A 25,477-nucleotide genomic window follows, 5' to 3' on the forward strand; every position below is an offset into this window, starting at 1 on the left:
AGGCGGGGGGGGGGGGGGCGCTTGGCCAAATGGTTGGTCTCTGTTTGTCTTCATCTACTTTTACTTACTCAGGGCCACACCGGCTTTCAGGACCTTTTCTTCCTTTTTCTCGTTTTCGGACATCTCCTTGGGGGGGGGGGGCACCTGAATAGAAACTTTACGCACAAACATATACCTAATTAGTACAGAGATTTAGGCTAGAACGTGCCATGGTCCACGGCAACTGTAGTTCCCGTGGAGCATATTTCAGCCAGCTAGACAAAAGAAAAGCACAGACGGCAATTTTTCAAGAGAGAAGAGAGACAAAAAGAGGTTACATCGTATCGTTTCTGGCATCTGTTGTACCATAATTTTTCCTTTCTGCCATGGTGAGAGTGCCTTGAACGAACTTACCATACACGGTACGAGGGGCGGTGATCCGTCTCTCTCGATGATGCTTTAGTCGTCCTCATAGTCGATGTAACTAGCATTCCGCACAGACAGGAAGCTTCTCCCTCCTCGGCGACGCCATCACAACCTAAGGGGGTTTTTCCTCCAGCCAGATGGACCCTTTTTGGATGCCCGCCCCCACAGGAAATTCCCTTTTCCACCGACAAGCCCATCTAAACTACTACTACTACTACTACTACTACTATCTAAATAGTTCGTAGGGGTCCCTCTTCCTTGGGTTCACTTCAACTTATCCTCCTCTCCCCTCCTCCCCCTGGTTTCCCACTTCCCCGGCACCGGCAAGTATACTATGAATGTCACCATAGCGACCCTGGCGAGCGACGAGAATCTCGAACCCCCCCCCCCCCCCCAGTGGCGCGCCAATTAAAGGGCCAAGCCCATGCCGTCCGCTTCTCCCCGGGGTAGCACGCAAGCCTATCAATCACCCAATACCTCCTCCATCTCTTTCTCTAATCCCATGTCGGCCCGGCCTTGGGCTTGGGGAGGTTTAGTGGGAAGAGGGTGCTGCTGACTCGTTTTCTAGGCGCATTGTGGCGGCCATGGACGATCTTTCAAAGCTTAGGCTTTTTCTTCCCAAGGGTTTTTTTTTATTTTTTATTTTTTTTATTTACCTCCTCTCTTTGTGTGTATGTATGTATGTATGTATGTGAGAAGATACCCAGATAGAAACTAGATGCACACACACACACACATAGTACACAGAGCGCTTGAGAGAAGGAAAGGGAAAGAAGGGGAGAACAAGGCCTCCACTTAGCGGGAACCTCTGCCCGTCTTTCCCCCTTCAGGATATTCTATCCTTTCCTCCCTGGGTTGAGGCGTTCGGTTCGACTGATGGCCGGAACTATTGGGTGGGCCGTGATTGATTATGATGAGAAGTCGATTTTCACCTCATGACAAGAGAGATAGAGAGAGGATGAGGGCAAGAAAGGAAAAGAAGAGAAAAGAGACAGACAGAGAGATCGACGGCCGGTCAGCATCCGACCCTTTTTTCCTTTTTTTTTTTTTCTTCATTCTTTTTAGGTTCCCTTTGGGCATCAATCACTTTGACAAAAAAAAAAAAAAACTCTCCACAAATGTCACTGGTCCCGTCTTGTCTATCAAATTCACCTCCACTACTGGATCGGATTCGCATTCCCAGCCTGTTGAGATGGAAAGAGAGGAGGAAAAGACCCTAGACCACAAAAAACCACCAACACCAACACCAACGCCAACACCACTGACACTGGGGGAGAAAATGCCCTTGTACCCGGGAGGGGGAGGTCCACGCAAGCTATCCTCGGCTCCTCGACAGGCAACCCTTGAGAAGACCAGCGTCCTGGGAAAAAGCATGACGTCTCTGCCAGACTCTAGCTGCATTTTCAATCTCTTGGCCCCAGCAGACCGCGACCCCCTTGATAACGTGTTTGTATGTATGTCCATGTGTCGTCGTGACAGGGAAGTACATAGTAATTACACATGATACAATCAACACGAAACCGCGCATCATGAGTATTTTTTTCTTCTTTTCCCCTCTCCCTTCTTCTTTCCCCACTTTGCATAAAGTAAAGGGTTGGTTGGTGTTGAGGCTTGGAAAGAGATAATCCAATCGCGAATCAAACTCGGTGCGCAGCTGCCCACGCCTGTTGTCTTGCGCTTGAACATGAAAGGGACGAAGGAATAACTGGGACAACGCAACTATCCACAAATTAAAATCATCAGACGATACCACCTGATCAGATGACACACGAAAAGGCCTGGCCAACTTATACATAGTAACCTCATTTCTAAATTATCGTCTTCGTCCCGTAACCCAAATGTCTGGTTTTGATAAGACAGCATGGGCGGCACAAACACGTGCGTTGCATCTAAAAGCCTTGCTCAGCAGAAACCCACCTAAGCCTACTTAGAACTGGGCACCGGCTGGGCGTGCGGCCATGCTAAGACATACTATGATAAGATCTTCTCGAAAGTTTAAGCTTCCCGTTCTATATGAACAGGCATACGTGCGGTAATTATAGGCTTCTCGTCGTAAATCTCAATGCGCATGAAGAGGTAAACTGACAGGCTTAGGGTGGCGGTCCACAAGCAGAACGACGACTCGGCGGCCTCAGCAGACAGAGAGAAGGGAGGGGGGGGGGGTGTTGTTCCAGACATTTATGACATAAAAAAACTTCTGCCTTGCAGAGAGATCCATGTGCGCCCATGTTACCGATTAGCAATGAGTAGGAAGCACGTACAGTGTGAAAGTAGGCCCCAAAGAAACATGAACATGCCTGCACAATATGGCGTGTCCTTTGCATCGACCGTGCCAACGCCCCCCCCCTTGTGTATGCTGTGAGTAGAACCCCAAAGACAGGCATCTTCGGCCGGCACTATGATAGCCATCCACAAACCAGAAGCAACCAAACTCATCGATGATCTCTCTGTTGTGGTGTCCACCTATCGAGCGGAACCTATGGTGAAGTAAAGAAAGAGAAGAGGGAGTAAGAAAAATAGATGAAGACAAAACCTCCCCCCCCCCCCAAGGATCCCAAGTGTGAGGCATTGACTGCTGACTGCTCTCATCCTCCGAGTGGCAAAACAATATGCTGCCAAACACCCAAGGTGTGAAAGGTACGATCACAACGTTTTTGGCCGTGCGTGAGATGCTGCGCGGCCGGGTCTGGCTCCTCCAATGGATGATACCAATGGGCGCCGTCCTGTTGACAAGTTGCGGAGATGGATGGCATCAAAATGCCCAGGCACGAAGAGCAAGGCAGCATGACCAACCCCCCCCCCCCCCGCCAGATTTGACATCACCGGTGCATTTGGGGGCCTTTTCGAGCGTTCCTCCATCCCCCTCCCTCGGATCACCACCCCCAACCTCCCGGTACCCTAACAGCCCAAGACCATGCCATCCTAGACGAGAGCGTTGCGGGAATTTTCCTTAACCCTCCCACCGGAAGAACGTCGGCCATGGGAAACAGATCGTATAAAATGATAATGAAAAAAACAGATAGAAAATAGCAACACTGAACCAGTTTCCGTCTGAAGATAAAACCCACCTCATCATGCCATGCGTGGACTGACGGGACGCACATGGCCCACTCCCCAGTCGAGCCCAGGCACCGGGCCGTCCCCAAGGGGGGAAAAGGTCTCCAGCAGCGTCATTTTGGGGCCCGTCCATCATCATCACCAAACCGTTCTCAACGGCTTTGACTTCCTAAAACGTAAAGGTCTTTCGTCGTTCCATCGTCTTGTGCGCCCTCTCTTTCCCTCCCCCCCGCCTTTTTTTCTCGGTGTACTCTAGGATCTTGAGGTACGCATAGTAATACTAAACAGGGAACAAGGGTGCTTTGCAGGCTGTGCTTGTCCAAAATAGCAGTGAAACAGCCGAGGGGGCCAAGACAACCAAGTTGCCAAGGCACTGACTGAGTGCTGCCATTGGGGTTGAACGACAGGCAAAAAAGAAAAAAAGAAAGAAAAGGTCAGACATACTACTACTGCTACTACGTAGCATACATGGTCCCAGTCTGTAATGTCGACGATAAGGAGCTTTTTTCGCAAGTACGTGCTGGGCCAGGGAACCCGAGGAAGGCGAGGTTACCCGCGGTGTGTCCACGCGTCAACCTTTCTCTGATACCAGCCCGGTGGCTGATCTTCTCAGCCTCATGACAACGTGGACGTAACTGCGATAGAGAAACGGAGGCCCCTCCGCCTATCCCCGTTTCCTGGAGCCCTTCAATGAGACAGCCCACCCTTGTCCGACAGGCAAGATCCTGCGCTCATATTCTTTGTAGCCACCGACGTTGTTGTTGCTGTTGCACTTACGATTTTCTTTTCTGTGCGACAGAACTACTACGTAGCACCTGCTGATCCAGCCTCCTCCCGAGTGCTTTGGGGGCCAATAATTCCTTTTCCTCCAAAAGCTGACACAACGCTTGATCGTGGCAATAGGCTCTCGAGAAAGAGGGGAAAGGAACCAGAGTAGTCAGGCTTCCCTTCTAAACAGAAGTACACCGAGGGCTGTCCATGTCATAATGGATTCATATCATCAGATAGTGCGCCCAATCATTTGTTGATCATGAAGTAGAGGAGAGCGAGCGACTGACGCCGCAGTCTCGTACTGCGAGGCCTCTTGGTCGAAACAAATGATGCACTGCGCCTCGGTCGCTCTGTCTTGGTAGATAATGCTCGAAAGACAATCATCACATGCAGCCGTCCGAGGTTCCGTGGATGGCGCGGCTGGTCCTGTCAATGCTGCTTGTTGGGTCGCATAGCTCTCCCAAAAAAATGCCTTGCAGAATCGAGTCAGCTTGGCGAGAGCATATTTTTCATGCCCCCAACTTGGGATAACATCTGCCGAGTCCGTGTCCCAGTCCGAGCCCTCACAATGTGAACGAACTAGCGGGCAAGTTTTGAAAGATCTCCAAAGAACGTTGCAGAGCGGGCGGCCGAGTAAAGACCGACCCTGGCAGGTCTGACCCCAATATCTCTTGCAGGACGGCTGTGGCAATAAGCAGCACACCACGAACACACCCCGACGAGGCCCCGCGATCCTTCGAACCCAGGCGCCATGTTGCGCTGCGAGTCCCCATGTCGAAAATTGGCCGAGAGAGGCAGAGAAATTCGTGTCTGCAACTAGGCTGAAGTTGGCCAAAATTTGCAATGTGTGTGGGGTTTCTGCATGAAGTCTGCAGACGCAGGATCAATCAACCACAGACAGACCAGAAGTCAACCCTCATTTAATCTCTTCCTCCGTCTTTAGTTGTGCAAGTGTGTGCGTGCCGGGGTGCCGTACGTTCGACAGCGCAATGGATCGACATATGTATTGTAGAGATTCCGTCACAGAACGGACTCTTATAGTGGCCGAGCGAAATGCTGCGGTTCCAGCAGTCTGGCACGCAGATGAATGTAACTCGCACCACCCCTGCATGCCACTCGTGCAGCTGGTATTGACCATTTGACCATGATCAGTTGGCCGGCCCTGCAGTAGTGCTGTCGCCAAGCAGCCCGGCGTCGAGAGCTACGCACAGCGGTTGTTTCAGATGAGCCGTGTGTCCCGGCGTATATGGTCTGCCTTCTTGCTAGTTTCAACCTCGGGCCGTCCACTCTCGTTCAGAACAAACTTCTTTCTTCAGGAGACCATGCGATCTGCATGCTTGTGCATGGCTCCGATCAAAACCTTGCGTGTATGCCCGAGAGCGTCACATCTTGATCTCTTTTCAGGTGCGGGGAAGTTGGCGCCGGTCTGTGCCTCCGATACGCAGCAAGGCTCCGACGTCCACTGTTCGATTTTCTGCACGTCGAATACTCTCCGTGCACCATCACCGGTGTACCGAAATACCCATATATGCTCCTGTGCATGTATGACAATGTGGACGGCGTCTTTGTAGTTTGTTGCCTTCTCTGCTGTGGGCGTGAACTGTTGGAAGAAATAAAGTGGCGGAAGATGCTCTTTCTCTCTCTCTCTCTTTCATACTCAGGTGAAGGAAGAATGATGTCGCGATGAGCCGTTACCACTACGGCTCGTGCCGCCTGAGACAGGGCCAGGCGGAAACTTGGTACCTGGGAAAGACAGCGTTCCAATGAGTACGCAACTCTACGATGAGCCTTCTAACTGCATAGAGATCAGGGCCGCTGGTCACCAGAGGCGATGGAAGCGAAAGCTTGGTCGTCCCCGCACTTTTTCAGTACAAGATAGGGAATGCGGCCGCGCCGGTGTACATAGTGAATGTGCCTTCTAGAATGCGTGCGGGCATGTTCACAACTTTCCGAACGCGAATCCGCGATGGATTCTCATCCATGAAAACCGAACCAGCACCGAGGGTGTTTAGAGAGCTGGCGTGCCGAAGCAGAGCCATCAGACCAACGCATTCCCTTCCTGTCTGGGCAATCTGATAAGGCACCATCCTTCTTGGCCCAACAGGCGGCGAGGACGCGGTGAATGGTACAAACTGGCAGGGTCAAAGAGCTCCGAAGAGCCAGCAGGCTCAGGAGGCCCACACGAGGACAACAAGACGATGTGACGGAAGATTCTTCATCCATTCTCTCCATCTCCCTCTCTCTTTCTTTCTTCTATCGGTGTGGCCGCGCCTTTGCGGTGCATAGTAGCATTCGGCCACTTTTGACAGCTCAATAGTTGTCTCCTAGTGTCGCTTACTACCGGCGTGGGTTGCTGTGGATCGCAATCATGAATACAGCATGGCCGAGATTGGGTGTATCAAAGTGGTCGGCGTCGATGAACGCCTGCGACAGGTGAAGCCAGCCGGTGGCACTGGCACGACGGGCAACGTCGCAGGGCAAAATTAGGACCCGTCGAATCGTTGATGACCCCATGCCGCCCCACAAGAGGCCGTTCGAAGGATCTCGTATGGACCCTGAAACCTTCGACACTCGCTTCGAGAAGACTGCCAGGCTGCACCCGGGGATATGCCAATTGGCTCGCAGCCCCATGTCGATGGGTCTTTGACTAGCATGAAGCTCCGAAATGGGTCCGGCAGCCCGTCGCTTGAAGCATGAGTGGTGAGGATAATGCACAAAAACTCCATGGTTGAGCCCGTGCGCTGCAGAATTGGCGGTGTTCACCACTCAGTCAATTGTGGAAATCGGCTGACACGCCAACAAGAAAAGTCCGCTAACGCTTTTGTATTGGAAGGCACCACATAGTAAACAGATTGCCACGAAGCCGTCCCCAGTTGCTACTGCAAAGAAGAGGGCGGTGAGCACCTGTTCGCATTGAGGTCTTTGATAACCCTGTCCTTAACACGTTGCATAACTGGCATGGAGTGCGTAGAGCCGACCATCTCTGGCAATGTGCGGTATCGAATCCAGTGAAAGGTCCGCATCTGTAACATTCGAGCCCAGTAACTTGTCCAGGCATCCAGTCAATTCAGAAGATGCCATGAGGAAACGATACAAGAAGGTAAGAGCGGCATGGCAACCTCATTGTAACCCTGCAGCAGTTGTACCATAGTAAGCCAAGTCGAGAATAAGTGCCATGCTAAAGGTTTCGCGAAGACGTTCCACGGTTCCCCGAGCAGAGGGGTATCGAAGCAGAGGCTTCTGCCCCCAAGGTATTATTTCATAGGCTTCTCACCGAGTACCATTATGGCTCGACGTGTCGTGAGATGTAGGGGCCCCTTGTCTGCTTGATGCGGCTCACTGTGCAAATCCGGGGCAGCGACTGCTGGGCCGGGGTGGTGAGTGGTGCTATCGACCAGCACAGAAGCTGCACACCTCTGCGGTCGACCGCGGCCGACAGCCCTTGTCTGCTTTCAAGCGTCCACCCACCCATACCATACTTTTGTGAGATGGTCTCCAGCCTGACCATCGGGTACGGACCGCTGTCTGCGCGGAAGTCCCGCCCGAGATCAGCACCCATTCTTGCCACTGAAGGGAAGACACAGAGACAGAAAGAGAAGGGGAGGAAGGGCCAGAGGCCTGACAGAGGTTCAAGGCCGCTGACCTGCGGGGGGAGAGGTTTTCACCTTGTGGGGAATCGTCGCATGACACGTGCCTGGCAGACCATCTTGGTCTGATCTCGCAGCGGTTCACAGGCGAGCCTGAACGCCGGCGAGCCCCTGCCTGCCGTGGTGATTTGTTACCGATGATAGTGATATTTCACAAGTCAGGATATTTGAATGCCTGACAAAGACCGTCGTCTTCAGGTCCGCGCGCCAAGGTGAACCAAACCTCAGCTCCCGTGAAGATCGAAATCACGAGAGGGCCCTTGTACCGCAATGAGCCAGCGGTCGGATCTTTTGGGTATGACTCCAAGTCTGGCTTCATATCTTTTGGGGGACCCAGCAGTCTGGTGGCGAGATCGCTTGTGCAGGCAAATCTGATGACCAAAAGAAATCGCGCTTATCCGCAACAGCAACACTATGAACCGCTAGTGAGCGGTCCATCTGCCAAGGATTGATACCAAAGCCTGTCCGTGAGTGCACAGACAAGAATCTTCTGGGCCCATCTTCTAGGGCCTTTTCCTGTGGCCTTCCGGTTGGCTCGAGCCTAGGAGCGAAGGGTCGGCCCCTCCTGCAAGCTCTGTCTTTTATCGGGCCCGGAATCTGTAGCCTGCGACCCGGTTGCTCTAGATGAAGGACGACTTTTGCCGGCCCTGACGGGTAAACCCACAGCCCATCTGCCACAGTACGCAGTCCGACGGGGGTGGCCCAAAAGACGGTCTGAACGGCCCCAGAAACGCCAGCTATCCATCGACTGATTCTCGGCTGCATTGAGCACTGTGTGTCCATGAAGACAGCGCACAAGCTACATAGTAGGGGAGGGCCGTGGACCTGGGAAGACAGCAGGTCAGGCGCCCCGACGAGACCCGGTGCGTAGACGCGGTCTACCTCGGCATGGTGTCTTTCGCCCGCCGCCCGTGCTCCAGATCTCAGGAACCAAGATCTCGTTAGCAAATCCTTCGTCCCGACAAACTACCAGAGGACGGGGTGCTCTTATCAACCCCCGGCGGAGGTGGGAGGGGTTTTGGTCAAGGAGGGTGTTTCTCTGGGCTTCTACTCCCTGGCCGTTGAGAGAGGATCCGCAAGTCGAGCCAGGTGGGAGACCCAAAATTTTCCGTACTGTCGCGCTGCTCAGTTGGCTGTGGCTGTCTCGTTCCTGCAGAAGTGCAGGGCTGTCCTGCAAGGTACGACTTGTGTACCCGAGGTACCACAGTTACCATAGTACGAGCTGCCTCTGGGCCCATACGAAGGTACCCAGTAACTCCCTCCTCCAACACCCCCCCCCCCCAAGGCGAAGTGACTAGAGAGAGAAGACCGGTGAAGGCGAGGAAGTCCTTGTTGGGGGCCCAGGGCGACAGGGATAAGTTTGGAAGATGCCCCAGCAGCCCCTCCACGGCTGGTGAGCCGTAGCAGGGTTACTGTGATAGCTCGACGAGTGGGACACTGTCGAGAATTGAAATGCGATGGATCGAATGTGCCTGATTGTGCAGCACTGACAGGCTTCCAGAAAGAGATAGTGGGCCGCCCTCTCACATGGAATTCATGCACCTAGAGGCGGTGGTGAGAGGTGCGAGCTGCATGCTGCAGACTGTGAGACGGTTCACCGTACAGTAGGCATGCATGCATATCCAGGAGGGGTTGGTGCAGAGCAGACCGCCGGCATGGCGCGTGCACGTCCAAGTCACGGGCCAGTTGAGTGGTCTTCGGGCAAATGGCACTATTGCCATGGGGTATGGGGAGACTTGATCTCCAAATTCCCCAGAACCATAGTATATCAAATATGTAGGTGACGATAGTGGTGGCAAACGTCGTCGGTCCGCGGCATGGTGCTGCAATGCGACAATGCCTGGCAGGTGAAACAGCGGCAATATGGGCGAATAGGGAATGGTTGCGTTGAAGATTTCCTTGCCAGCAGCCTGTGTAGGTGGGTGGGTGTGGGTGTGCGCGCCAGTGTCTTTCACATGATTGTCGTCCCTGAATCGCCTGTGGGCCGTCGCTGGCCTTTTCTCTCGAGTAGATCCGCTACTGTACATAGCAGGACGAATAGACGAGGAGGAGGGAGGGCTGTTTCATTTCAAGATGCCGATCGAAAAGGTAGATCACCCAAGATAAGTTGCCCGACAGCGCCCAACGCCATGAACGAGCAGGAGCACCGACGAGGTACTATACGCTTAGTACTATAGTTGTTGTAGCATCCGGTGGGCCAGTGTAGGATCTACTGGTGTTGTGATTTGATCTCGAAATGGCTGACCGAAGTTTCGAGTTGACGGTTTCTCCAAGTTAACCACATGCAGGGCAGGAAGAAAGAACCAAAGAATACACCAAATAGGCGCTTTTCTTCTTCTTTCCCAAAAGTACGAAGGATGGTCACGAGCAGATGCAAGCGTGCAGTGGCGGGACAACGAATCAGGAGCGAAATTTTTTTTGTTTCTTTTCAGGAGTAAGAATGAGGATATGGTTCCTTCCAATGTTCTGCATTCTCCTGGGTTGTTGCTTCCAGATGAAGAAAATGATAGGCAGCAGCTTGGCCAGGAGAGGCAACTACGACTGGGTCCTTCTGTACCAAAGTAGGTGCCATGTAGTAATTAGTAGTGTCTACCACACTGCCGATTACAGACATAGTACGATTGCATGTATGTATTACTGTACCATGTACCAATAGAGAACCGTAATACTGGCAACTACGGCAGGACGGACATCGGTACCACGTAAACCAAGCAATCAGTCGCCCAAGCGATGAAGCCCTCAGGGTCGTCAACCCTAAGGAACAGTAAAACAGCAAGCACACACGCACGCCACACCAAAAGAACTCAAACAAAAGACAAGAGATCAAGAGTATGCACACACGGCCCCTGCGCGCATATACGAGACTGTCCTATCATGGTGTCAATCATCCGATTGACCTGGTCGGATGTGCTAAGCCCAGGGCTGACGACGGCTGATCGGCAAGTTGCAACACCCTTTCAAAAACCTGAACAATCAGAATTACCACGAGAGCCATCGCACATCACAAGCCATCACGGGATCAGGCGAGCCGCTGCGACGGCGGCAAGACGTGGGAGGCAATAGCCAACAAGTGCTACCGAGTGGCACGTCGGGCTATCACGAGCTTTCCCAGAGCGCCATCCCACCCACGAGACTGCTGCTGCAGACGGAGCCCTGGCCTTCTGACTGGCCGCCGACGGGCACCAATGTCTAAGTGCTTGCAGCACGCCGGCCCGCCTCGGCATGCAGCCAGTGTGCTACTGAAGGCCTCTGGTTGGCCTCTCGGGCGTGACTGCACTGCATCTCGTCACGCATGTCACCTACCAAAAACTTGTCGAATCTCCATTGTTTGTTTGACGCCAGAGCCATGCCAGTGTTTCGGATTGGCTGGCGTCGATCACCGTACTAGAGAGCAAGTACAGTACAATACTATTTCCAGCCAGGTCAAGATCAGAAGACGAGGAGCGTCAGAGGCCTCAAAGGGAAGTGGACCACCATCGTCACCATTACTCCACAAACAAGGCTGGCTACACACATCATCGTTCATCTTCTTGCTGCGGCTCAAGAGGCGAACTGCGTCTTGGAACACCTATTCGTCGCATGTGTACAGCCACGAGCAGGGTCTAGCAATGCGGGCGGCATCACTCACGATGCCTGTCCAGCTCAAAAGTCGCATCTACTGTGTGATGTAGATGACGACACGCTAGCTGTGTCGTCAGAGATTCATACTGCTGTACTATCAGTGCTGCTGGGGCCAACCCTATACTATGGTAGTCGCTCCTTGGAAACAGCAGGGTTCGACGATTCTCTCCCCTCTCGCGCCATGCTCTGCAGAGACATATGCCGCTCCAGCTAACCAACTCCTGCCATGGTCGCCGCTCAGAAGATGCCCAAAAACAGCAGATCGTCTGCCGCGCTTGACGATATGCCCAACCAAGCAGAACCTTGAGGCGTGTTTCGAGACCTTGGCGTGCCTTGGATAGACAGGCAAAGTGCGTGGCACGGGAGCTCTCGGGGCATGGGAGGTGCCTGAAGATCACCGCCCAGCGCATGAAGTCAAGTGTCTCCAACAGGTCCGCGAAACTTTGTCCTGCCGAAGTACCTCCGCTGGCATCGGGTCGAAAGATAGACACACACACACACACATACACACACCCCACCCCCGCTCTGGGCTGCGAAAGAGATGCTCCGACCTATCGCGCTCGCAGGTGCAGTCAACAGCGAGGCGCCTGTGCTTCCGTCCTGTCCAGTCTCTTGTTGACGATCTAGGGTCCATATTCTTCTGCATGTGCTCTGGACTGAATGACCATTGACCATGCCTAGCGCGATCCAGCAGGACCAGTCGTGGGCAGCACGTTTGCCCGCGGAAACTGGAGCCAAACAATCGGTCTGGCGTCTCGATGGCGAGCAGCGAATGGATTCATCTCGCTGCGTTGCGTTGCTGTTCCGGTCCAGCACATCTAGTGATAGCGTCGAACACGCTGGATTGTGCGGTCAGCGAGAGCGGCTGCCGTCTGTTCGTCGCTGTCCTATCAGGTGGAGAAGCGCCCACCGCTCCGCCGACGTTATGCAGGCCCCAACAGGGCACAGTATGGATCTGTACAAGACTTGTGGAGATTTGTGATGGGCCCCTAGGCCCAACCAGTGCATCGGATTGGGTCCAAGCAGCCAGCGAACCCACGGGAAGCGGGGGACCTGTGTGCACAATTCCCAAGCGATTCGTCCTTGATCCTCTCTTTCTCTCTCTCTCTCTCTCTCTTAGGGTCTCGCTCAATGCGTTCCCGATCTCGCACGCTGCGTGCGTGCAATCCGACCCAATACTGTCCCGCCAACTAACTGAGCGACCCTACTAGTAGTACAGCATGTACTGTACACTGTACTGTACTATGGTACGTAGCAGGAATACTAATGACATGCGGCCTTTTTTCAAAATTACGAGCGACATCCCCGTACGATCTTGCTGCACTATTCATGCACAGAGCAGCATGCGCACTCGTATTATGGCTGCTGCGAGATTTCTGATTCCCACACGTCGCATTCACTGCAGAATAGCACTAACATCAGAACACGACGATTATCCAGCTGGACAGCTCACACTCGACTGTGGCGCCTGTGTGACGGGTCCTGCTCGTGCAAAGCTCGGTCTGGAAGACAGAGACAGAGAGAGCGAGCGCAAGCAATCTAGTCGGTCTCCTCGCGTCGCCCAATAGCCGCCAGTCACTTTACTAGCAATGCGAGAGAGGGCGTGCGGTGGCAAAATCAGCTCAGCTTGTCGTATTTGCGCGTGCATCACCGTACTATGGTACAGCGCCTCCAGGCCCAGTCTCGTGTTGCCGCTTTCAGCAGAAGCCAAACGCCTCTTGTAGTAGGCAACTGACCAGTAACAGCCAGAGGTAGGTGATCAACCATGGCGCCCGTCTGCAGGAACGCACAGAGTTGTCACGCTGCAGGCACATCAGGGTCGCACACAGTTGTGAGCTGCGGGATGTCGTATGCCCTCATCTTTCTCTCTCTCTCTCTCTCTCTCTCTCTCTCTCTGTGTGTGTGTGTCTCTCTCTCTTTCTTCTTACCTTCTTGCTGGCAGGCTTTCGTGGCAGGGGGGCTGCCCACCGCATTCCCAGAGGGTCCCACCTGCTGTTCCCCACTGCTTGGAATCTGGTTCACTTCCGGGGACCCGGAACGCCATGGGACCCTCGTCCCAGAGAGCTAAGTACCCATCGATGAGCGGTACTTCCGACAGCCTGGTCGGGAGAGGTCGCCAAAATAGATACGGCCTAGCGTCGCTGCGCCCACCCACCTTTGCCCCAGACAAGGGCACAGGGGGAGGAAGAAGGGTGGATGGGTGGGGTATGTACTGGTCCCCTGGTCAGTCGAGAGCCCTCGCTGCCTCGTCAGCGGCGATGAGAGCAGTGTGAGACAAACCCAAGAGGTGGTGGGTGGGCTCTCGGTGGAGGAAACGCTGGAAGGGGCCCGGGGGCCCTGTTGTCGTGGGGCATAGCAGTCGGTTCCGCGGTTTATGGTGGCTTCATGAAGGAACCAGGATGAGAGAGTAGTTGGCCGGGACAAGTGCCAGGCCCCCGTCACTCACACCCTTGCACAAGGTCCAGAAGCCACCCCATGGTCCTGGGCCTTGGAGGTGCGGTAACCAACCTTTACCTGTCTGGGGGCTCTGCTGATTCTCTCCTTCTGGCAGCCCGCTTCTGCACACACATGCTGCCCGCTCTTTACATATTCCTCTGGAGATCCCACTTCGACCACGCTCGCTCTTCTGTTTCCACTTCATGATCGGCAAATTGTTGGACGCATGATTCCCTTTCCTCCTCTTCTATTTACATATCAGTTCTCTTCCTTTCTTTGACTCGAGCTTGGAACATCCGCTTCCATCCCTTCTTTAAGTATACCTCGTTCTTGTTATAGTTGACGACGACGCGTCTTCACCCCCCCTCCTCTATTTACCTTTGTATCCATTTATACCTCCCGGACCAGGAAAGAGGGTCAAGCAAGCAACATCAGACCGTCCCCTCCTCTTCTCCCCAAGACGAGATCCATGTACAACAACGCCTCTCGAGTATCAAACTATTAAGACAGCACTCTCGCTCCTCCAGGACCTCGAGGCTGCCATCCATTCTTTGCATCGGAACGAACCGATACGACCATCATTAGGCCAACCTGCCTCGACATCAACAACACCTTCTCGACCCAGAGAACTTGTACAATTACAACCCTACACCATATACAGTTAATACTTTAAAACACACGCAAGTTTATTTGGAAAGTCGGAAAGCAGAGTTCAACCTGTTACACAATCAGCAGCCTGGTGGGTAGTCCTCTCTCCTCTCCCTCTCTTACAGCAGTAACAGATGTCTTGACCACCCCGAGGAATATGGAGGCTGATGTGTCAGGTACCGCAGACCCAGCAACAATTCCACACCACGCATCACAATGGAACCCATGATGGCTCAACAGCAGATGGCCCCGGCCTTTTACTACTACAGCCCAGACCCTCACTCAGAGAACAGAAGTCATGGTCACTTTATCCCACAGCAACAGCCTCACCACGCCTACGCACACCACCACCACATTGCACAGCAGATCCAGGTGTTCCCACCAGTGCCGGTGCTCCCCTCCTCACCGCTGCCTTCGACCCCTGTGTTCTCGCGGCCCAGCTCCTCGTGCTCGCAGCCGTCCATGAACCAGACAAGCAAGCCCAGCTTCACCAGCGCGCCCCAGCAGGTGCTTACCCCCCAGGCCTCACCAGTGCGCATGCACCAGCAACTCCACAGGCCAACCATCGTGCTGGACACAGACAAGTTCGAGGGTGTCGATGGCATGTGCTACCCTCAGACACCTGCGCTGTCCACAGCCGGCAGCGTCATGAGCAGCCCTGGTAGCTGCGACATGCTGGCCACGCCGCTGAACCCCATGTTCTCTGGCCTGGATGGCAGCGCCATGGGACTTAAGGAGGAGGAAGTTGCTCAACCCGTTGAGCAGTTTCCCAACCTGGAGTGGCACAGCTGTGCCTCGCCACCCATGACACCAGGTGAGTCTAAAAGAAAGAAAAAATAAGACATTCGAGGCGTCAGACTGGAAAAAGCAGTTTTCTGCCAGTGGATATATGCTGACATACTGCTCTCTTTTTTTTTCAGTGTACCTCCCGCCCCAGCAGCTTTCTAGCTGCTCATCTCCCGCCCCTGGTGACTTTACCTCAGCGGCAACATCCACAACCACGTCGTGCCCGTCGCTGTCTCCCTCTCCCCCTCCTCCAACCTACGCCAACTCTGTGACCTCGGAGCACCCCTCGCTAGACTTTGACTTTTGTGACCCGCGCAACCTGACGGTCGGCACAGTCAACCCGACACTGGCTCCTGAGTTCTCCATCTCCGGACTGGCGACACAGGAAGGCGAGCTTGTGCTCCGAGGTGACACATTCTCCCACGGGCAAACATCAACCCCTGCAATCTCCAGCGTCAGCTCTTCGTTCTCGGATGTCACACCACCTGTGCCCCACGGCCTGCCCATCTACGACGACTTCTCTGACCTCGCCTCCGAGGACAGCTTCGTCCAGGGCCTTGTCCACCTGGGCGACCAGGCCTCCCGCTCGCGCTCCAGCTCCGGCGCCACCTCCCACAGCTTCTCCTCCTACGGCGACTACGAGACCCAGTCCTTCGGCATGCCCAGCCCTTCTGATTCGGGTGCCAGCTGCGACGGCCACCGCAACAAGCGCGCCAAGAAAGACCATAGCAACATCAACGTGGACACCGCCGCCGCTGCAGAGGCTGACCAGAGCAATGCCCCCGATGCCCAGCAGTCACAGCAGGACGGTTCCGACAGCCAGAACGGCAGCCAGGGCGGCAGCGCTGCGGCTGAGTCCTCCACGCCCAACGGCAACGCCTCATCCGGCTCTGACAGCGGCACCCCCTCTTCGGTTCCCAACCGTCGCGGCCGCAAGCAGTCCCTGACCGAGGACCCTAGCAAGACCTTTGTCTGTGAGCTCTGCAACCGCCGGTTCCGCCGTCAGGAACACCTGAAGCGCCACTACCGCTCGCTGCACACCGAGGACAAGCCCTTCGAGTGCAACGAGTGCGGCAAGAAGTTCTCTCGCTCCGACAACCTGACGCAGCACCAGCGCACCCACGGCTCGGGCGCCATCGTCATGAACCTCATCGACGAGCATGACATGGCCGGCCACTATCACCACCCCGCCATGTACCCGGCGCCCCCCATGGCTGGTGGCCCTAGCCCTGAGGAGTACGCCAGCTACGGCAAGGTGCTGTTCCAAGTGGCATCCGAGATCCCCGTCAACACTGCAGGCGAGCTGTCAGACTCTGGCGACTCGGCCGGCAAGAGGAAGAGGAAGCGCGCTGAGTAAGGACAAGGGAAGAGCTCCTCGTCGCAGCACCTATCTTTTGCTTCTTTTAATTAGAAGAAAAGGTGCATGAAGGTTTTCTTTGGCTCACACCGCTACCTTTTTCCTTTTTTTTTTCTTTCTTTTCCCTTCCTTCTCTTTCTGCGGAGCGAGCCCCCAAATTCTAGGGAATCTTACGGTGAGAGTGCCTTTGCAGCTCCACCGACGACCAACGGCGTCATTTGAAGAAGGGAGGGAGTCACGACAACAATCACATCAAAAGTTCTACTGCAGCATTTACAACATCTTTGCCCTCTCCTTGTTGTTCAATGTACCAACACAGTTTGCTAGCCAAGCTTTTCTTTTTTTCACCTCGCTCTCCTCAAACGGGACACAACACAGGGAGGGGGCGCGCGCAATGCTTGAATGACAAATCGGTTTGGCACACTTTGGGAAGGACAAAAAAACCCTGATCGGATCCTTCTGGCGAGGATCTCAGTGGCGTGTATGGAGTATGTATCCACAGGGCTTGTTGTACAATTACAAGCTGGGTGGGTTCGATTGGTGGACGGTTGGGAGGCTGTTTTTGTTTTTCTGGGATTGAGAGCGAGCCTTGTTTCTGCCAGGTGGTGCGAAGACACAGAGCAGTGAAACTTTCTACAGGAATGCCTTCTAGCGGGGATGTGTGGATGGACGGGTTTATGTGTTTTGGAGGCAGGGAAACAACAAACTGGGGCCGTGTGGACTGATTCTCTCGAAGCAATATGGTCAGAGAGTAGGACAGGGACAGCTCTGAGGAGCCATTGTTTTGAGGATTCAAACATTGTAACAAGTTTCTATTCTCTAGCGAAACTACCATCATTCGTTTCTATCTTGTATGGTGCCTTTTGCTCTTGATTGTGATGACGAAAAGGGTATCTAAGTGATGCTTGGTTACTACTATCCAAGAACATAATTCAGTAGTTGTAATAGTAGCAGTAGTAATAGGAATAATACTACACTCCACTGTCTTCTACTTGGGGGCCCCCGCTCAAAAAGAATCCCACACACACAATCAACGGTGTCGAAAAGACCACAGTGCCGGCACCGACGCCGAGAAATATGACGGCGCCGGGCCTGAAACGCCGCCCTTTGCACGTGAACCCTTTCTTCTTCCCCTCCTCTTCTTTGGGTCAGACCCATCGTTATGGTCTACAGCCAAACCCAGTACGTGCGATACGAGAGTGCAACGGACCGACAGACAGAATGACAGATAGAAGCATGGCATGTCACCTGCCTAACCTCCCCAAGGCGTCGATCTCAGCCGGCTGGTCGTCTGTGCATGCAGGCTCGAAACATCCTTCGTGCCGAATCCTTTTTTTTTTTTCTTCTTCTCTTCTCTCTTTTTTCCTTTTTGCCTACTCTCCTCCTAACTGCTACCTTCCCATCTTGCTGCACGTTAGAAACACTGGGCACCACCCCATCCGATCCCACTTGGGGCCAGTTCCCTCCCCCCCCCCCCCACACCACAGCACATCTCACGATGGCACGCAGCATGTGTGTGCACGTGGAACTCCCCCTCCCCTTCTCTTTCTCTCGGATCATCGCGAACGTCATCGGCTGAATAAGATCTAGATCCTGTGTCTCAGTCTTATCGCCACCGCCGCCGTCTCCGATGAGTAGAGAGAGAAGGAGTTGGGGGGGGGGGCGGTTGTTGTTCCCGATCTTTCTTCACGGGAGGATTTCTTGCCGATGTTGCGAGTGTATGCCTCGATCTGGCCGCGGATTCCAGGGGAAGGATTTGGTGGTGGTGGGGTGGGGTGAGTCGATGGTTGTGTGCGGTGGTTTACGATTGTGGGCTGTTCTTACTGGGCTTTTTGCGTTCTGCATGTTGGAAATTTGGGACCGCTGGGCCTGACGTGCAGAAGGGTATGACCAAATTTTATTTTTATTCCTTTCTTCCAAGAAGAATTTGAATGGGAAAAAGATGGAAAGACAGAGAGAAGGGAGGTTGTGTGTCTATCTTGCTGATCAATCCACCATGTGAAGCCTCTATTCCTCCCAATTGACAAATCGTTATTGCTTCTTCTGTCTCCCTCGTGAGACGATGATATGTCAAGACCTTTCCCCATCGTGATCACCTCATCCCTCTTCGTTGCACGATCCACTTCCCTTCCGAGCAACAAACCAACCGCAGCAAGAGGAGGAACTAGACGCGGATAAGCCTACAGGCGAGCCAGCCCTCGCCCTCCTCTCTCACCCAAAAGACACATTCTTCTTTAGGGTTGGAGGGATCAGCCGTGCAGTAGTGGGCATGTGTTTGGGGGAAGAAAAGGAATGCCACGCAGCTTACTGGCTTACTATGACACGCACGACACCATCCCCGCGCCTCGATAAGTATTCCTAATTCAGAATCGCACTTTGGACGGGTATCGATCCTGACTGACTGACGTACGCCGCACTGGCTCCTCTTCCTCCTCTCTCTGCTGCGTGTGCAGGGCAGCATAAGCAAAACGGCTGTTCTGTGGCTGTTTCGTTCTTCTTACCCCCCTCCCTCACACCTAAGGGTTCTGACCCGAAAAGCAAAGTTAGCCAGACCAGACCGTTTCTGGACCCCGTAAGCAGAACAAAAAGAAAAGTCCCCAGAAGTCGTCACCAATATCTGGTTCGGTATATGGGTCTGGCGCCACCAAAAGACTGATGAACCACGGAAGTCTGACAGGTCCCGACCAAACTTTTTTCAAGCGCCCCCCCCCCCTTTACATTCTGCCCCCATCAGCCCCTCTCTTTTTTAAATTTTTTGGTTGTTGTTTTTGCTGCATGTGTGTGGTTCTTTTTTGGGGGGGGGGGGAGGGACTTTTCGTTCCTGTTCCTGCATAAGCACGGCCGAGCTACTGTATTATATGCTCTAGTCTGGTGACATGGAACATGCAGGTCTGCAGTAGCCCCAAGTGCGATTTTCACACTACTAATAGTACAAGCTACAAAATATAGTAGCACATCCAGTAAGAAAGAGACAAGAAAGAAAAGAAAAAACCCGCAGCCAAAGAGACACTGACGCATAGGAAGGGGGGGGGGGAGGTAAGGTAACAGGGCAGGTGGGGTACGCCGCCTTCGTGCCGTGCGAGCTGAGGACCGTGGAAGAGTCTGCATACAGTACTACAGTGACCATACCTGTAGCATACAAGTAGTACAATGTCGATGTATGTGCAAGTTTCAACGAGTGGATCGAGACCGGTAGGAAGGGGGAGAGATTACGTGTCCCCCCCCCCCCCCCGCCTCTCCTCCTCTCAAGAATCCGAACACATAGCAACGCAACACATTGAAACCGATTGCTTCGGCGAGTGGGTGGGCTATCTGATGACTGGCTGAAAAAACGACGCAAGACAGAGAGTATACCAAATTCGGAGAGGCACGTGCGTCGTCCTTTTCTTGGTCCTCTCTGTTTGTATTCTTTTCGTCCTACCACACCTTTTTTTTCTGTCCTACTGTTTGTCTCTTCCATATGATAGGTTTCATTGGGACCTTTCGGTTTGGTTGGTTGGTTGTTGGTTGGTCTGGCGGGATGAGATTTTCCTTAATTTTGTTATGTCTCTCTTTCTGGCTGGCTGAACAGAAAATGGACGAAAAAGATTGGTGAGAATGCATGTGGGGGTGGAGAAGAAAAAAAAAAAAAGGAAACAGTCAGATTTGGAATCGCGAATGGTCACTGGTCAGTCTTTTTGTTGAAAAGCAGCGCCGGGCCGTCGGTGTGATGAGAAGGGGTTTACCAAAAAGTGTCATCATACGATACCAATGAGAATAAAATAAAAAAAAATGTCTCTGGTTGAGGAGTCCTTTTCTGGATGTTCATAGGGCTGGATAGGTGAGACATGGCGCACGGGCGAGGGGGGGGCAACAACCATACATACACCTCTCTCGCTTTTTTGGGTTGAAGCTAAGGGGCATTTCGACCGTTAGGGTCAGCTTGGACAGTCAAGTACCTTTTCTGCTGAGGTACATGGGATTCATTTTTCGTGATGACGGGGCCTAGTTTGCCTGCGGTCTGGCTATCTGTCAACCATGGCGTAAGATCTAAGGTCCCGCCCCTCCTCCCCCCACCCCTCCTCTTCCAAGTTATGTCAGTCAAGCCCCATCTTCCTACATTGGGACGAGATAAGCTAGGAAGAAAAGAGTAGAAGAAAAGTAAAAGTGTCATTTTTGGGGGGGGGGGGGAGGGGTGAGTGATGGATAGATGAGTTAGCTGGAATGGACTCGGGATCACTAATGCAGCTCTGAGACGGTAGTAGACTGCACTCGCAACGGGGCAATCACCACATGTGATGATGAGTAGTGGTGGTGGGTTGGATTCGTCTAACCTTTTCTTTCTTTTCTTTCTCTCTCTGTCTCTCAATTCCTCTTTCGGGTAGATCATCTGTTTGACTATCGAGGGACTCGGACCAGACTATGAGATGCAGGTCGGGAAGACGTGCATATATTTGGTGGCTTGGTTTTCTTCTGCTTATGTGGTGAGTTAAGGGTCTCTTTCTCGTATTGTGGCTGGCCGTCAATGGTCTCCCGACTGGCCTCACCGGTTTTTTTTTTTTTATGAGTTCTTTTCTTCTTCTTCTTTCTTTTTTGCTATTCTTCTTGTTGTGGGGGTCAGGTGTTTTGATCGTGAACTCTGTCCCTTTTTCCTCTCTTGTTTCCCTTCATATTGAAGAGAGGTGGGGGGAGAGGGGGGGGGGGCAAACTCCTAACCCTCACCTTTTCTTGTTGCTGAAAATTTAGCCACCTGATCGGGCTTTGAACAGCGTCAAGCAGATAGTAGTACATGATCATGATTCGCAGAATAAAATAAACCCAATAATTACTTCTCGCCCATCGCGTGCATGACGCTCGTCTTTGTGACCAGATGACACCCAAAGCTTGACCATCACGTCGCCGACCAAAGAGGCAATCAAGACACAACGCCTATCTTTTCCAGCAACTCGACCACTCACCATCGCCCTTTCCCATCACCTCACCCAAGCCTCAGCCCAGCCCAGCCAGCCTCGATACCTTCTTTTTTCACACTTGTCTGTCTCACCTTCCTCATCCCTCCAACGGCTATCGTCGATCTGCAGTGGGACTAACCAAGTACTCAGGGTTATTTCTCTCGAATCGGAACGCACTGCATTCGATGGCCTGGAGATAGTTTAGAACCCGCCAGCTCGGGACCCTAACAAGCCGCGACATTTCACAATTCCCAGCTGAGCTTTTACGGGCGAGACTGGTGTCACGACAGAAACCCGGGAAAACCTTAATCTTGTCTCCTTTTTTTTCTTCACGAGACGCCACCAAAAGGTCTGGGCGCGTCTGGGCCGTCCCACCAACACGGCATCTGCAACGGAACGCCGCGTGCGAGGCTGAAAAGAGACGGGATCGGGTCAGGTTCCATCACACGTCCGAACTCTTGCGCGGCAACACACGCCGGGATCAAGTTTGGCTTGGTACATGTTCATTCATTGCAGCTCCAGCTCTAGCTCCAGCTCCAGCTCCAGCTCCAGCTCCAGCTCCAGCTCCAGCTCCAGCACCAGCACTGTCTTCTTCCAAGGTTCGCCGACCAAGAGCAAGGCGGATCAGCCCAGCGTGGTGCTGCGACCTCCGATCTTGACCACCATTACGTTTTCGTCGGGCCCTTCACATCAGCTGCTGAGGGATACACATCACACCGCTTCTTCGTCTTCTCGATATTCCGCCTGCCACAATCACCACCGCCATGTCGTCGTCCTCCTCCTCATCAAACGCCGGTCTCAACGTCATCGCCTTGGTCTCAGGTGGCAAAGACAGCTTCTTCTCGGCCCTGCACTGTCTCGAGAACGGGCACCGCCTTGTCGCCCTGGCCAACCTGCACCCCCCTTCTCCCCTGCCTAAACGAGGTCAGACAATACCACCACCGAGCAGTGTGGACGATGACGGCCGCCCTGAGGAGGAACAAGAGGATGAGGAGACGGACCTCAACTCGTTCATGTACCAGACTGTCGGGCACCAGGTCATCCCGCTGTACGCCGACGCCACGGGCCTCCCCCTGTACCGGCAACCCATCCTTGGCGGCGCCGTGCAGAGCGGGAGGGAATACTCCACCGTCAGGGCCGCCACTACCACAAGCAGACAAGACGGTGGTGGCACAGCAGCAGCGGAACAGGACGAGACGGAATCCCTGGTGCCCCTCCTCAAGGCCGTCCTCGCCTCCCACCCCGAGGCCAACGCCCTCAGCGCCGGTGCCATCCTGAGCACCTACCAGCGCACCCGTGTCGAGTCTGTGGCCCTGCGCCTGGGTCTCGTCCCGCTGGCCTATCTCTGGAAGTACCCCATCCTCCCGCCGCCACCCCCGCCGCTGCCTTCTGCCGAGGCACGCGGTGCGGTGGCGGACGAAGCACAGCTGCTGCTGGATATGGCAGCGGCAGTTCTCGAGGCGCGCATCATCAAGGTCGCCTCGGGAGGGCTGGACGAGGGGTTTCTTTGGGAGAACGTCGCGGCGCCGAGGGGCATCACGATGCTCAAGAGGGCCATGGGGCGGTTTGGGTCTGCGGTTCTGGAGACGGGGGCTATCTTGGGCGAGGGTGGGGAATTTGAGACGCTTGTTCTGGATGGACCGACGAGGTTATTTGGTAAGAAGGTTGTTGTGGAGGAGGGCGATCGGTTGGTAGTGAGGGAAGGAGGTGGGATGGCTTGGCTGAAGGTGAGGCGGGCGAGGGTGGAGGAGAAGAAGAAGAAGACGGCTGAAGAGGAGGAGGAGGAGGAGGAGGAGGAAGAGAAAGGCGAGGGCGCCGTGGTGAGGAGACCTGCATTGTTTGATGAGAGGTTTCAGCGGGTGGTTGATGTGTTGAACGCTGCTGTTGTCGATGATGATGACGACGACGGTGACGACCTCGACCTGACCCCTCTCACCCTCAAAGCGGCTGATCACTCTTCTCCTGCCTTTTACCACCTTCATCAACCCGCGTCGCCACCCCAGATTCTGCAGCAGACCTGGGCCATCACTCGCCCACAGACAACAGACGCCCACAACCTCCTCACCATCCAGGAAGAGACCAGCATCCTAGTCAACGAGATCCGCTCACACCTGACCACACACAACCTCACACCAGCCTCCATCATCAGCACCATCATCATCCTCCGCTCCATGGCCGACTTCCCCGCCATCAACACCATCTACGGCGCCCTCTTTACAGAGCCAAATCCTCCCTCTCGAGTGACCATCTCGTGCGGTGATCTTCTCCCTGACGGCGCCGGCAACATAGCCATCTACCTCACCGTCCCTACTATTGCCCTCGACAGGCAGGGTCTCCACGTCCAGAGCAGATCCTACTGGGCCCCAGCCAACATAGGCCCCTACAGCCAGGCCATCACATTTCCCCTCCTCCTTGTGGCTGGAGGGACAACAACAACAACAACGACAGAGAGAGCGGTGCACATCGCAGGCCAGATCCCCCTCGTCCCAGCAAGCATGGACCTGCCAGCCGCCGGCATGGACGTCCAGCTCGTCCTGTCCCTCCAACACCTCTGGCGCATAGCAGCCGAGCTGCGTGTCCAGTGGTGGACCAGCGCAGCCGTCTATCTCCCGCGCGCAGATGAGACCACCACCGCCCTGTCCACGCGAGAGAAAGCCCAACTGGCCTACCGTGCCTGGAAACAAGCACATAAATCATCGTCTACTACTGACGATGACGACGATGACGAAGACGGCCCAGACTTATGGGACCGCAAGTTCGACCCGCGCTACATGTCCTACACAGGCGAATCCTCCTCCAGCGCCAATACCACCAGACCAGACCTGCCGGACTACACGCTGCTGGCAGACCCGGAAGCAGCAGGCTATGGCGAGACAACAACAGCCAGTCACCCACCTGTGGTGCCGTTCTGTTTCGCCGCAGAGGTTGACGAGCTGCCGCGGTCGGCCGAGGCAGAATGGCATGCGCATGCGGGGCTGGCTGGGCTGGAGGCGGGTAGTGTCCGTGTGTGGCGCGAGAGGCGGACCGTGGTAGGAGGAGCAGGACTAGGAGCAGGAGTAGCGAGGGTAGTGTACCGCGCCGAGCACTGTCTTGCCCTTATTAGCCCTTCCTCCGAGGCCAGCACAGGCGGGTCTGGTCTGCACAGTGTCGTCTCCATCGAGGCCGGCCGTGATGATGGCGGCAGCAGACTAACGCTTGACGAGTTACGCCGTGGTGCGGACGACATCTTTAGTCATGCCGTAGCCAGGCTTGCAAATGAGGAAGAACAAGGCTTATCATCATCATCACCAACAACAACAACGCGGCACAGCCAGCAGCCATATCTAGTGTATCTAGACACGAGCATGTTTCTAGCAGATGAGATTCGCGGGGCTATTGTGGAGCAAGGGCTGGCTGCTGTGCCTTGTGCTTCGCTTTGGAGCGGGATGGGCGGGAGGAGGCTTGCGATGGTGGTGCTTTATAGGCTGTTTGGGTCGTCGTCGGCAGTACTTATAGAGGATGCCTAAGTTAGTAGTCAAAAGGGGGTTTGTTATATATTTTGCTAGGTTTGAGAGGGCCTTGGAGATACCCAAATAGAGGCATATCAAATTCGGATAGAAGGGGAAAGAACAAAAGAAAACATTACGCCAAGAGGGCTCTCTCTCTCTGTGTAAATCAAGGTACCTTGGTCCAAATATTTCTTGATTATAGCAAATTGAGACGTGAAGGGTTTTTTTTTTTTCTTCCTTTTCTTTCTCTGGTTTTTTTTTTTTCTTTTTTTTTCTTTCCCTCACTTGGTCTCTACGAACCAACCAAGATGTATATGTGATATTGCTTGT

At 54.0% G+C, this 25,477-nt stretch overlaps 2 protein-coding genes across 2 annotated transcripts; both read left to right on the forward strand.

Moving 5' to 3' along the window:
• Nucleotides 1–14,801: 14,801 nt before the first annotated feature.
• M406DRAFT_98857 (uncharacterized protein) lies at nucleotides 14,802–17,576 on the forward strand (the record flags this gene model as incomplete). The annotated part of the gene is made up of 4 exons (XM_040926430.1): nucleotides 14,802–14,886; nucleotides 14,971–15,399; nucleotides 15,506–15,728; nucleotides 15,825–17,576. 4 exons carry the CDS (start codon nucleotides 14,802–14,804, stop codon nucleotides 16,726–16,728), a joined length of 1,641 nt encoding a protein of 546 aa, XP_040779990.1. The 3' UTR covers nucleotides 16,729–17,576.
• Nucleotides 17,577–22,423: 4,847 nt separating this feature from the next.
• M406DRAFT_22304 (uncharacterized protein) lies at nucleotides 22,424–24,619 on the forward strand (the record flags this gene model as incomplete). Its single annotated transcript, XM_040915638.1, has 3 exons — nucleotides 22,424–22,583; nucleotides 22,644–24,432; nucleotides 24,475–24,619. Coding segments are annotated over 3 exons (2,094 nt in total), but the record flags the coding sequence as incomplete, so codon positions are not given.
• Between the last annotated feature and the right edge of the window lie 858 nt (nucleotides 24,620–25,477).

This window comes from Cryphonectria parasitica (assembly GCF_011745365.1).
Source record: "Cryphonectria parasitica EP155 unplaced genomic scaffold M406scaffold_2, whole genome shotgun sequence".
Lineage (NCBI taxonomy): Eukaryota > Fungi > Ascomycota > Sordariomycetes > Diaporthales > Cryphonectriaceae > Cryphonectria > Cryphonectria parasitica.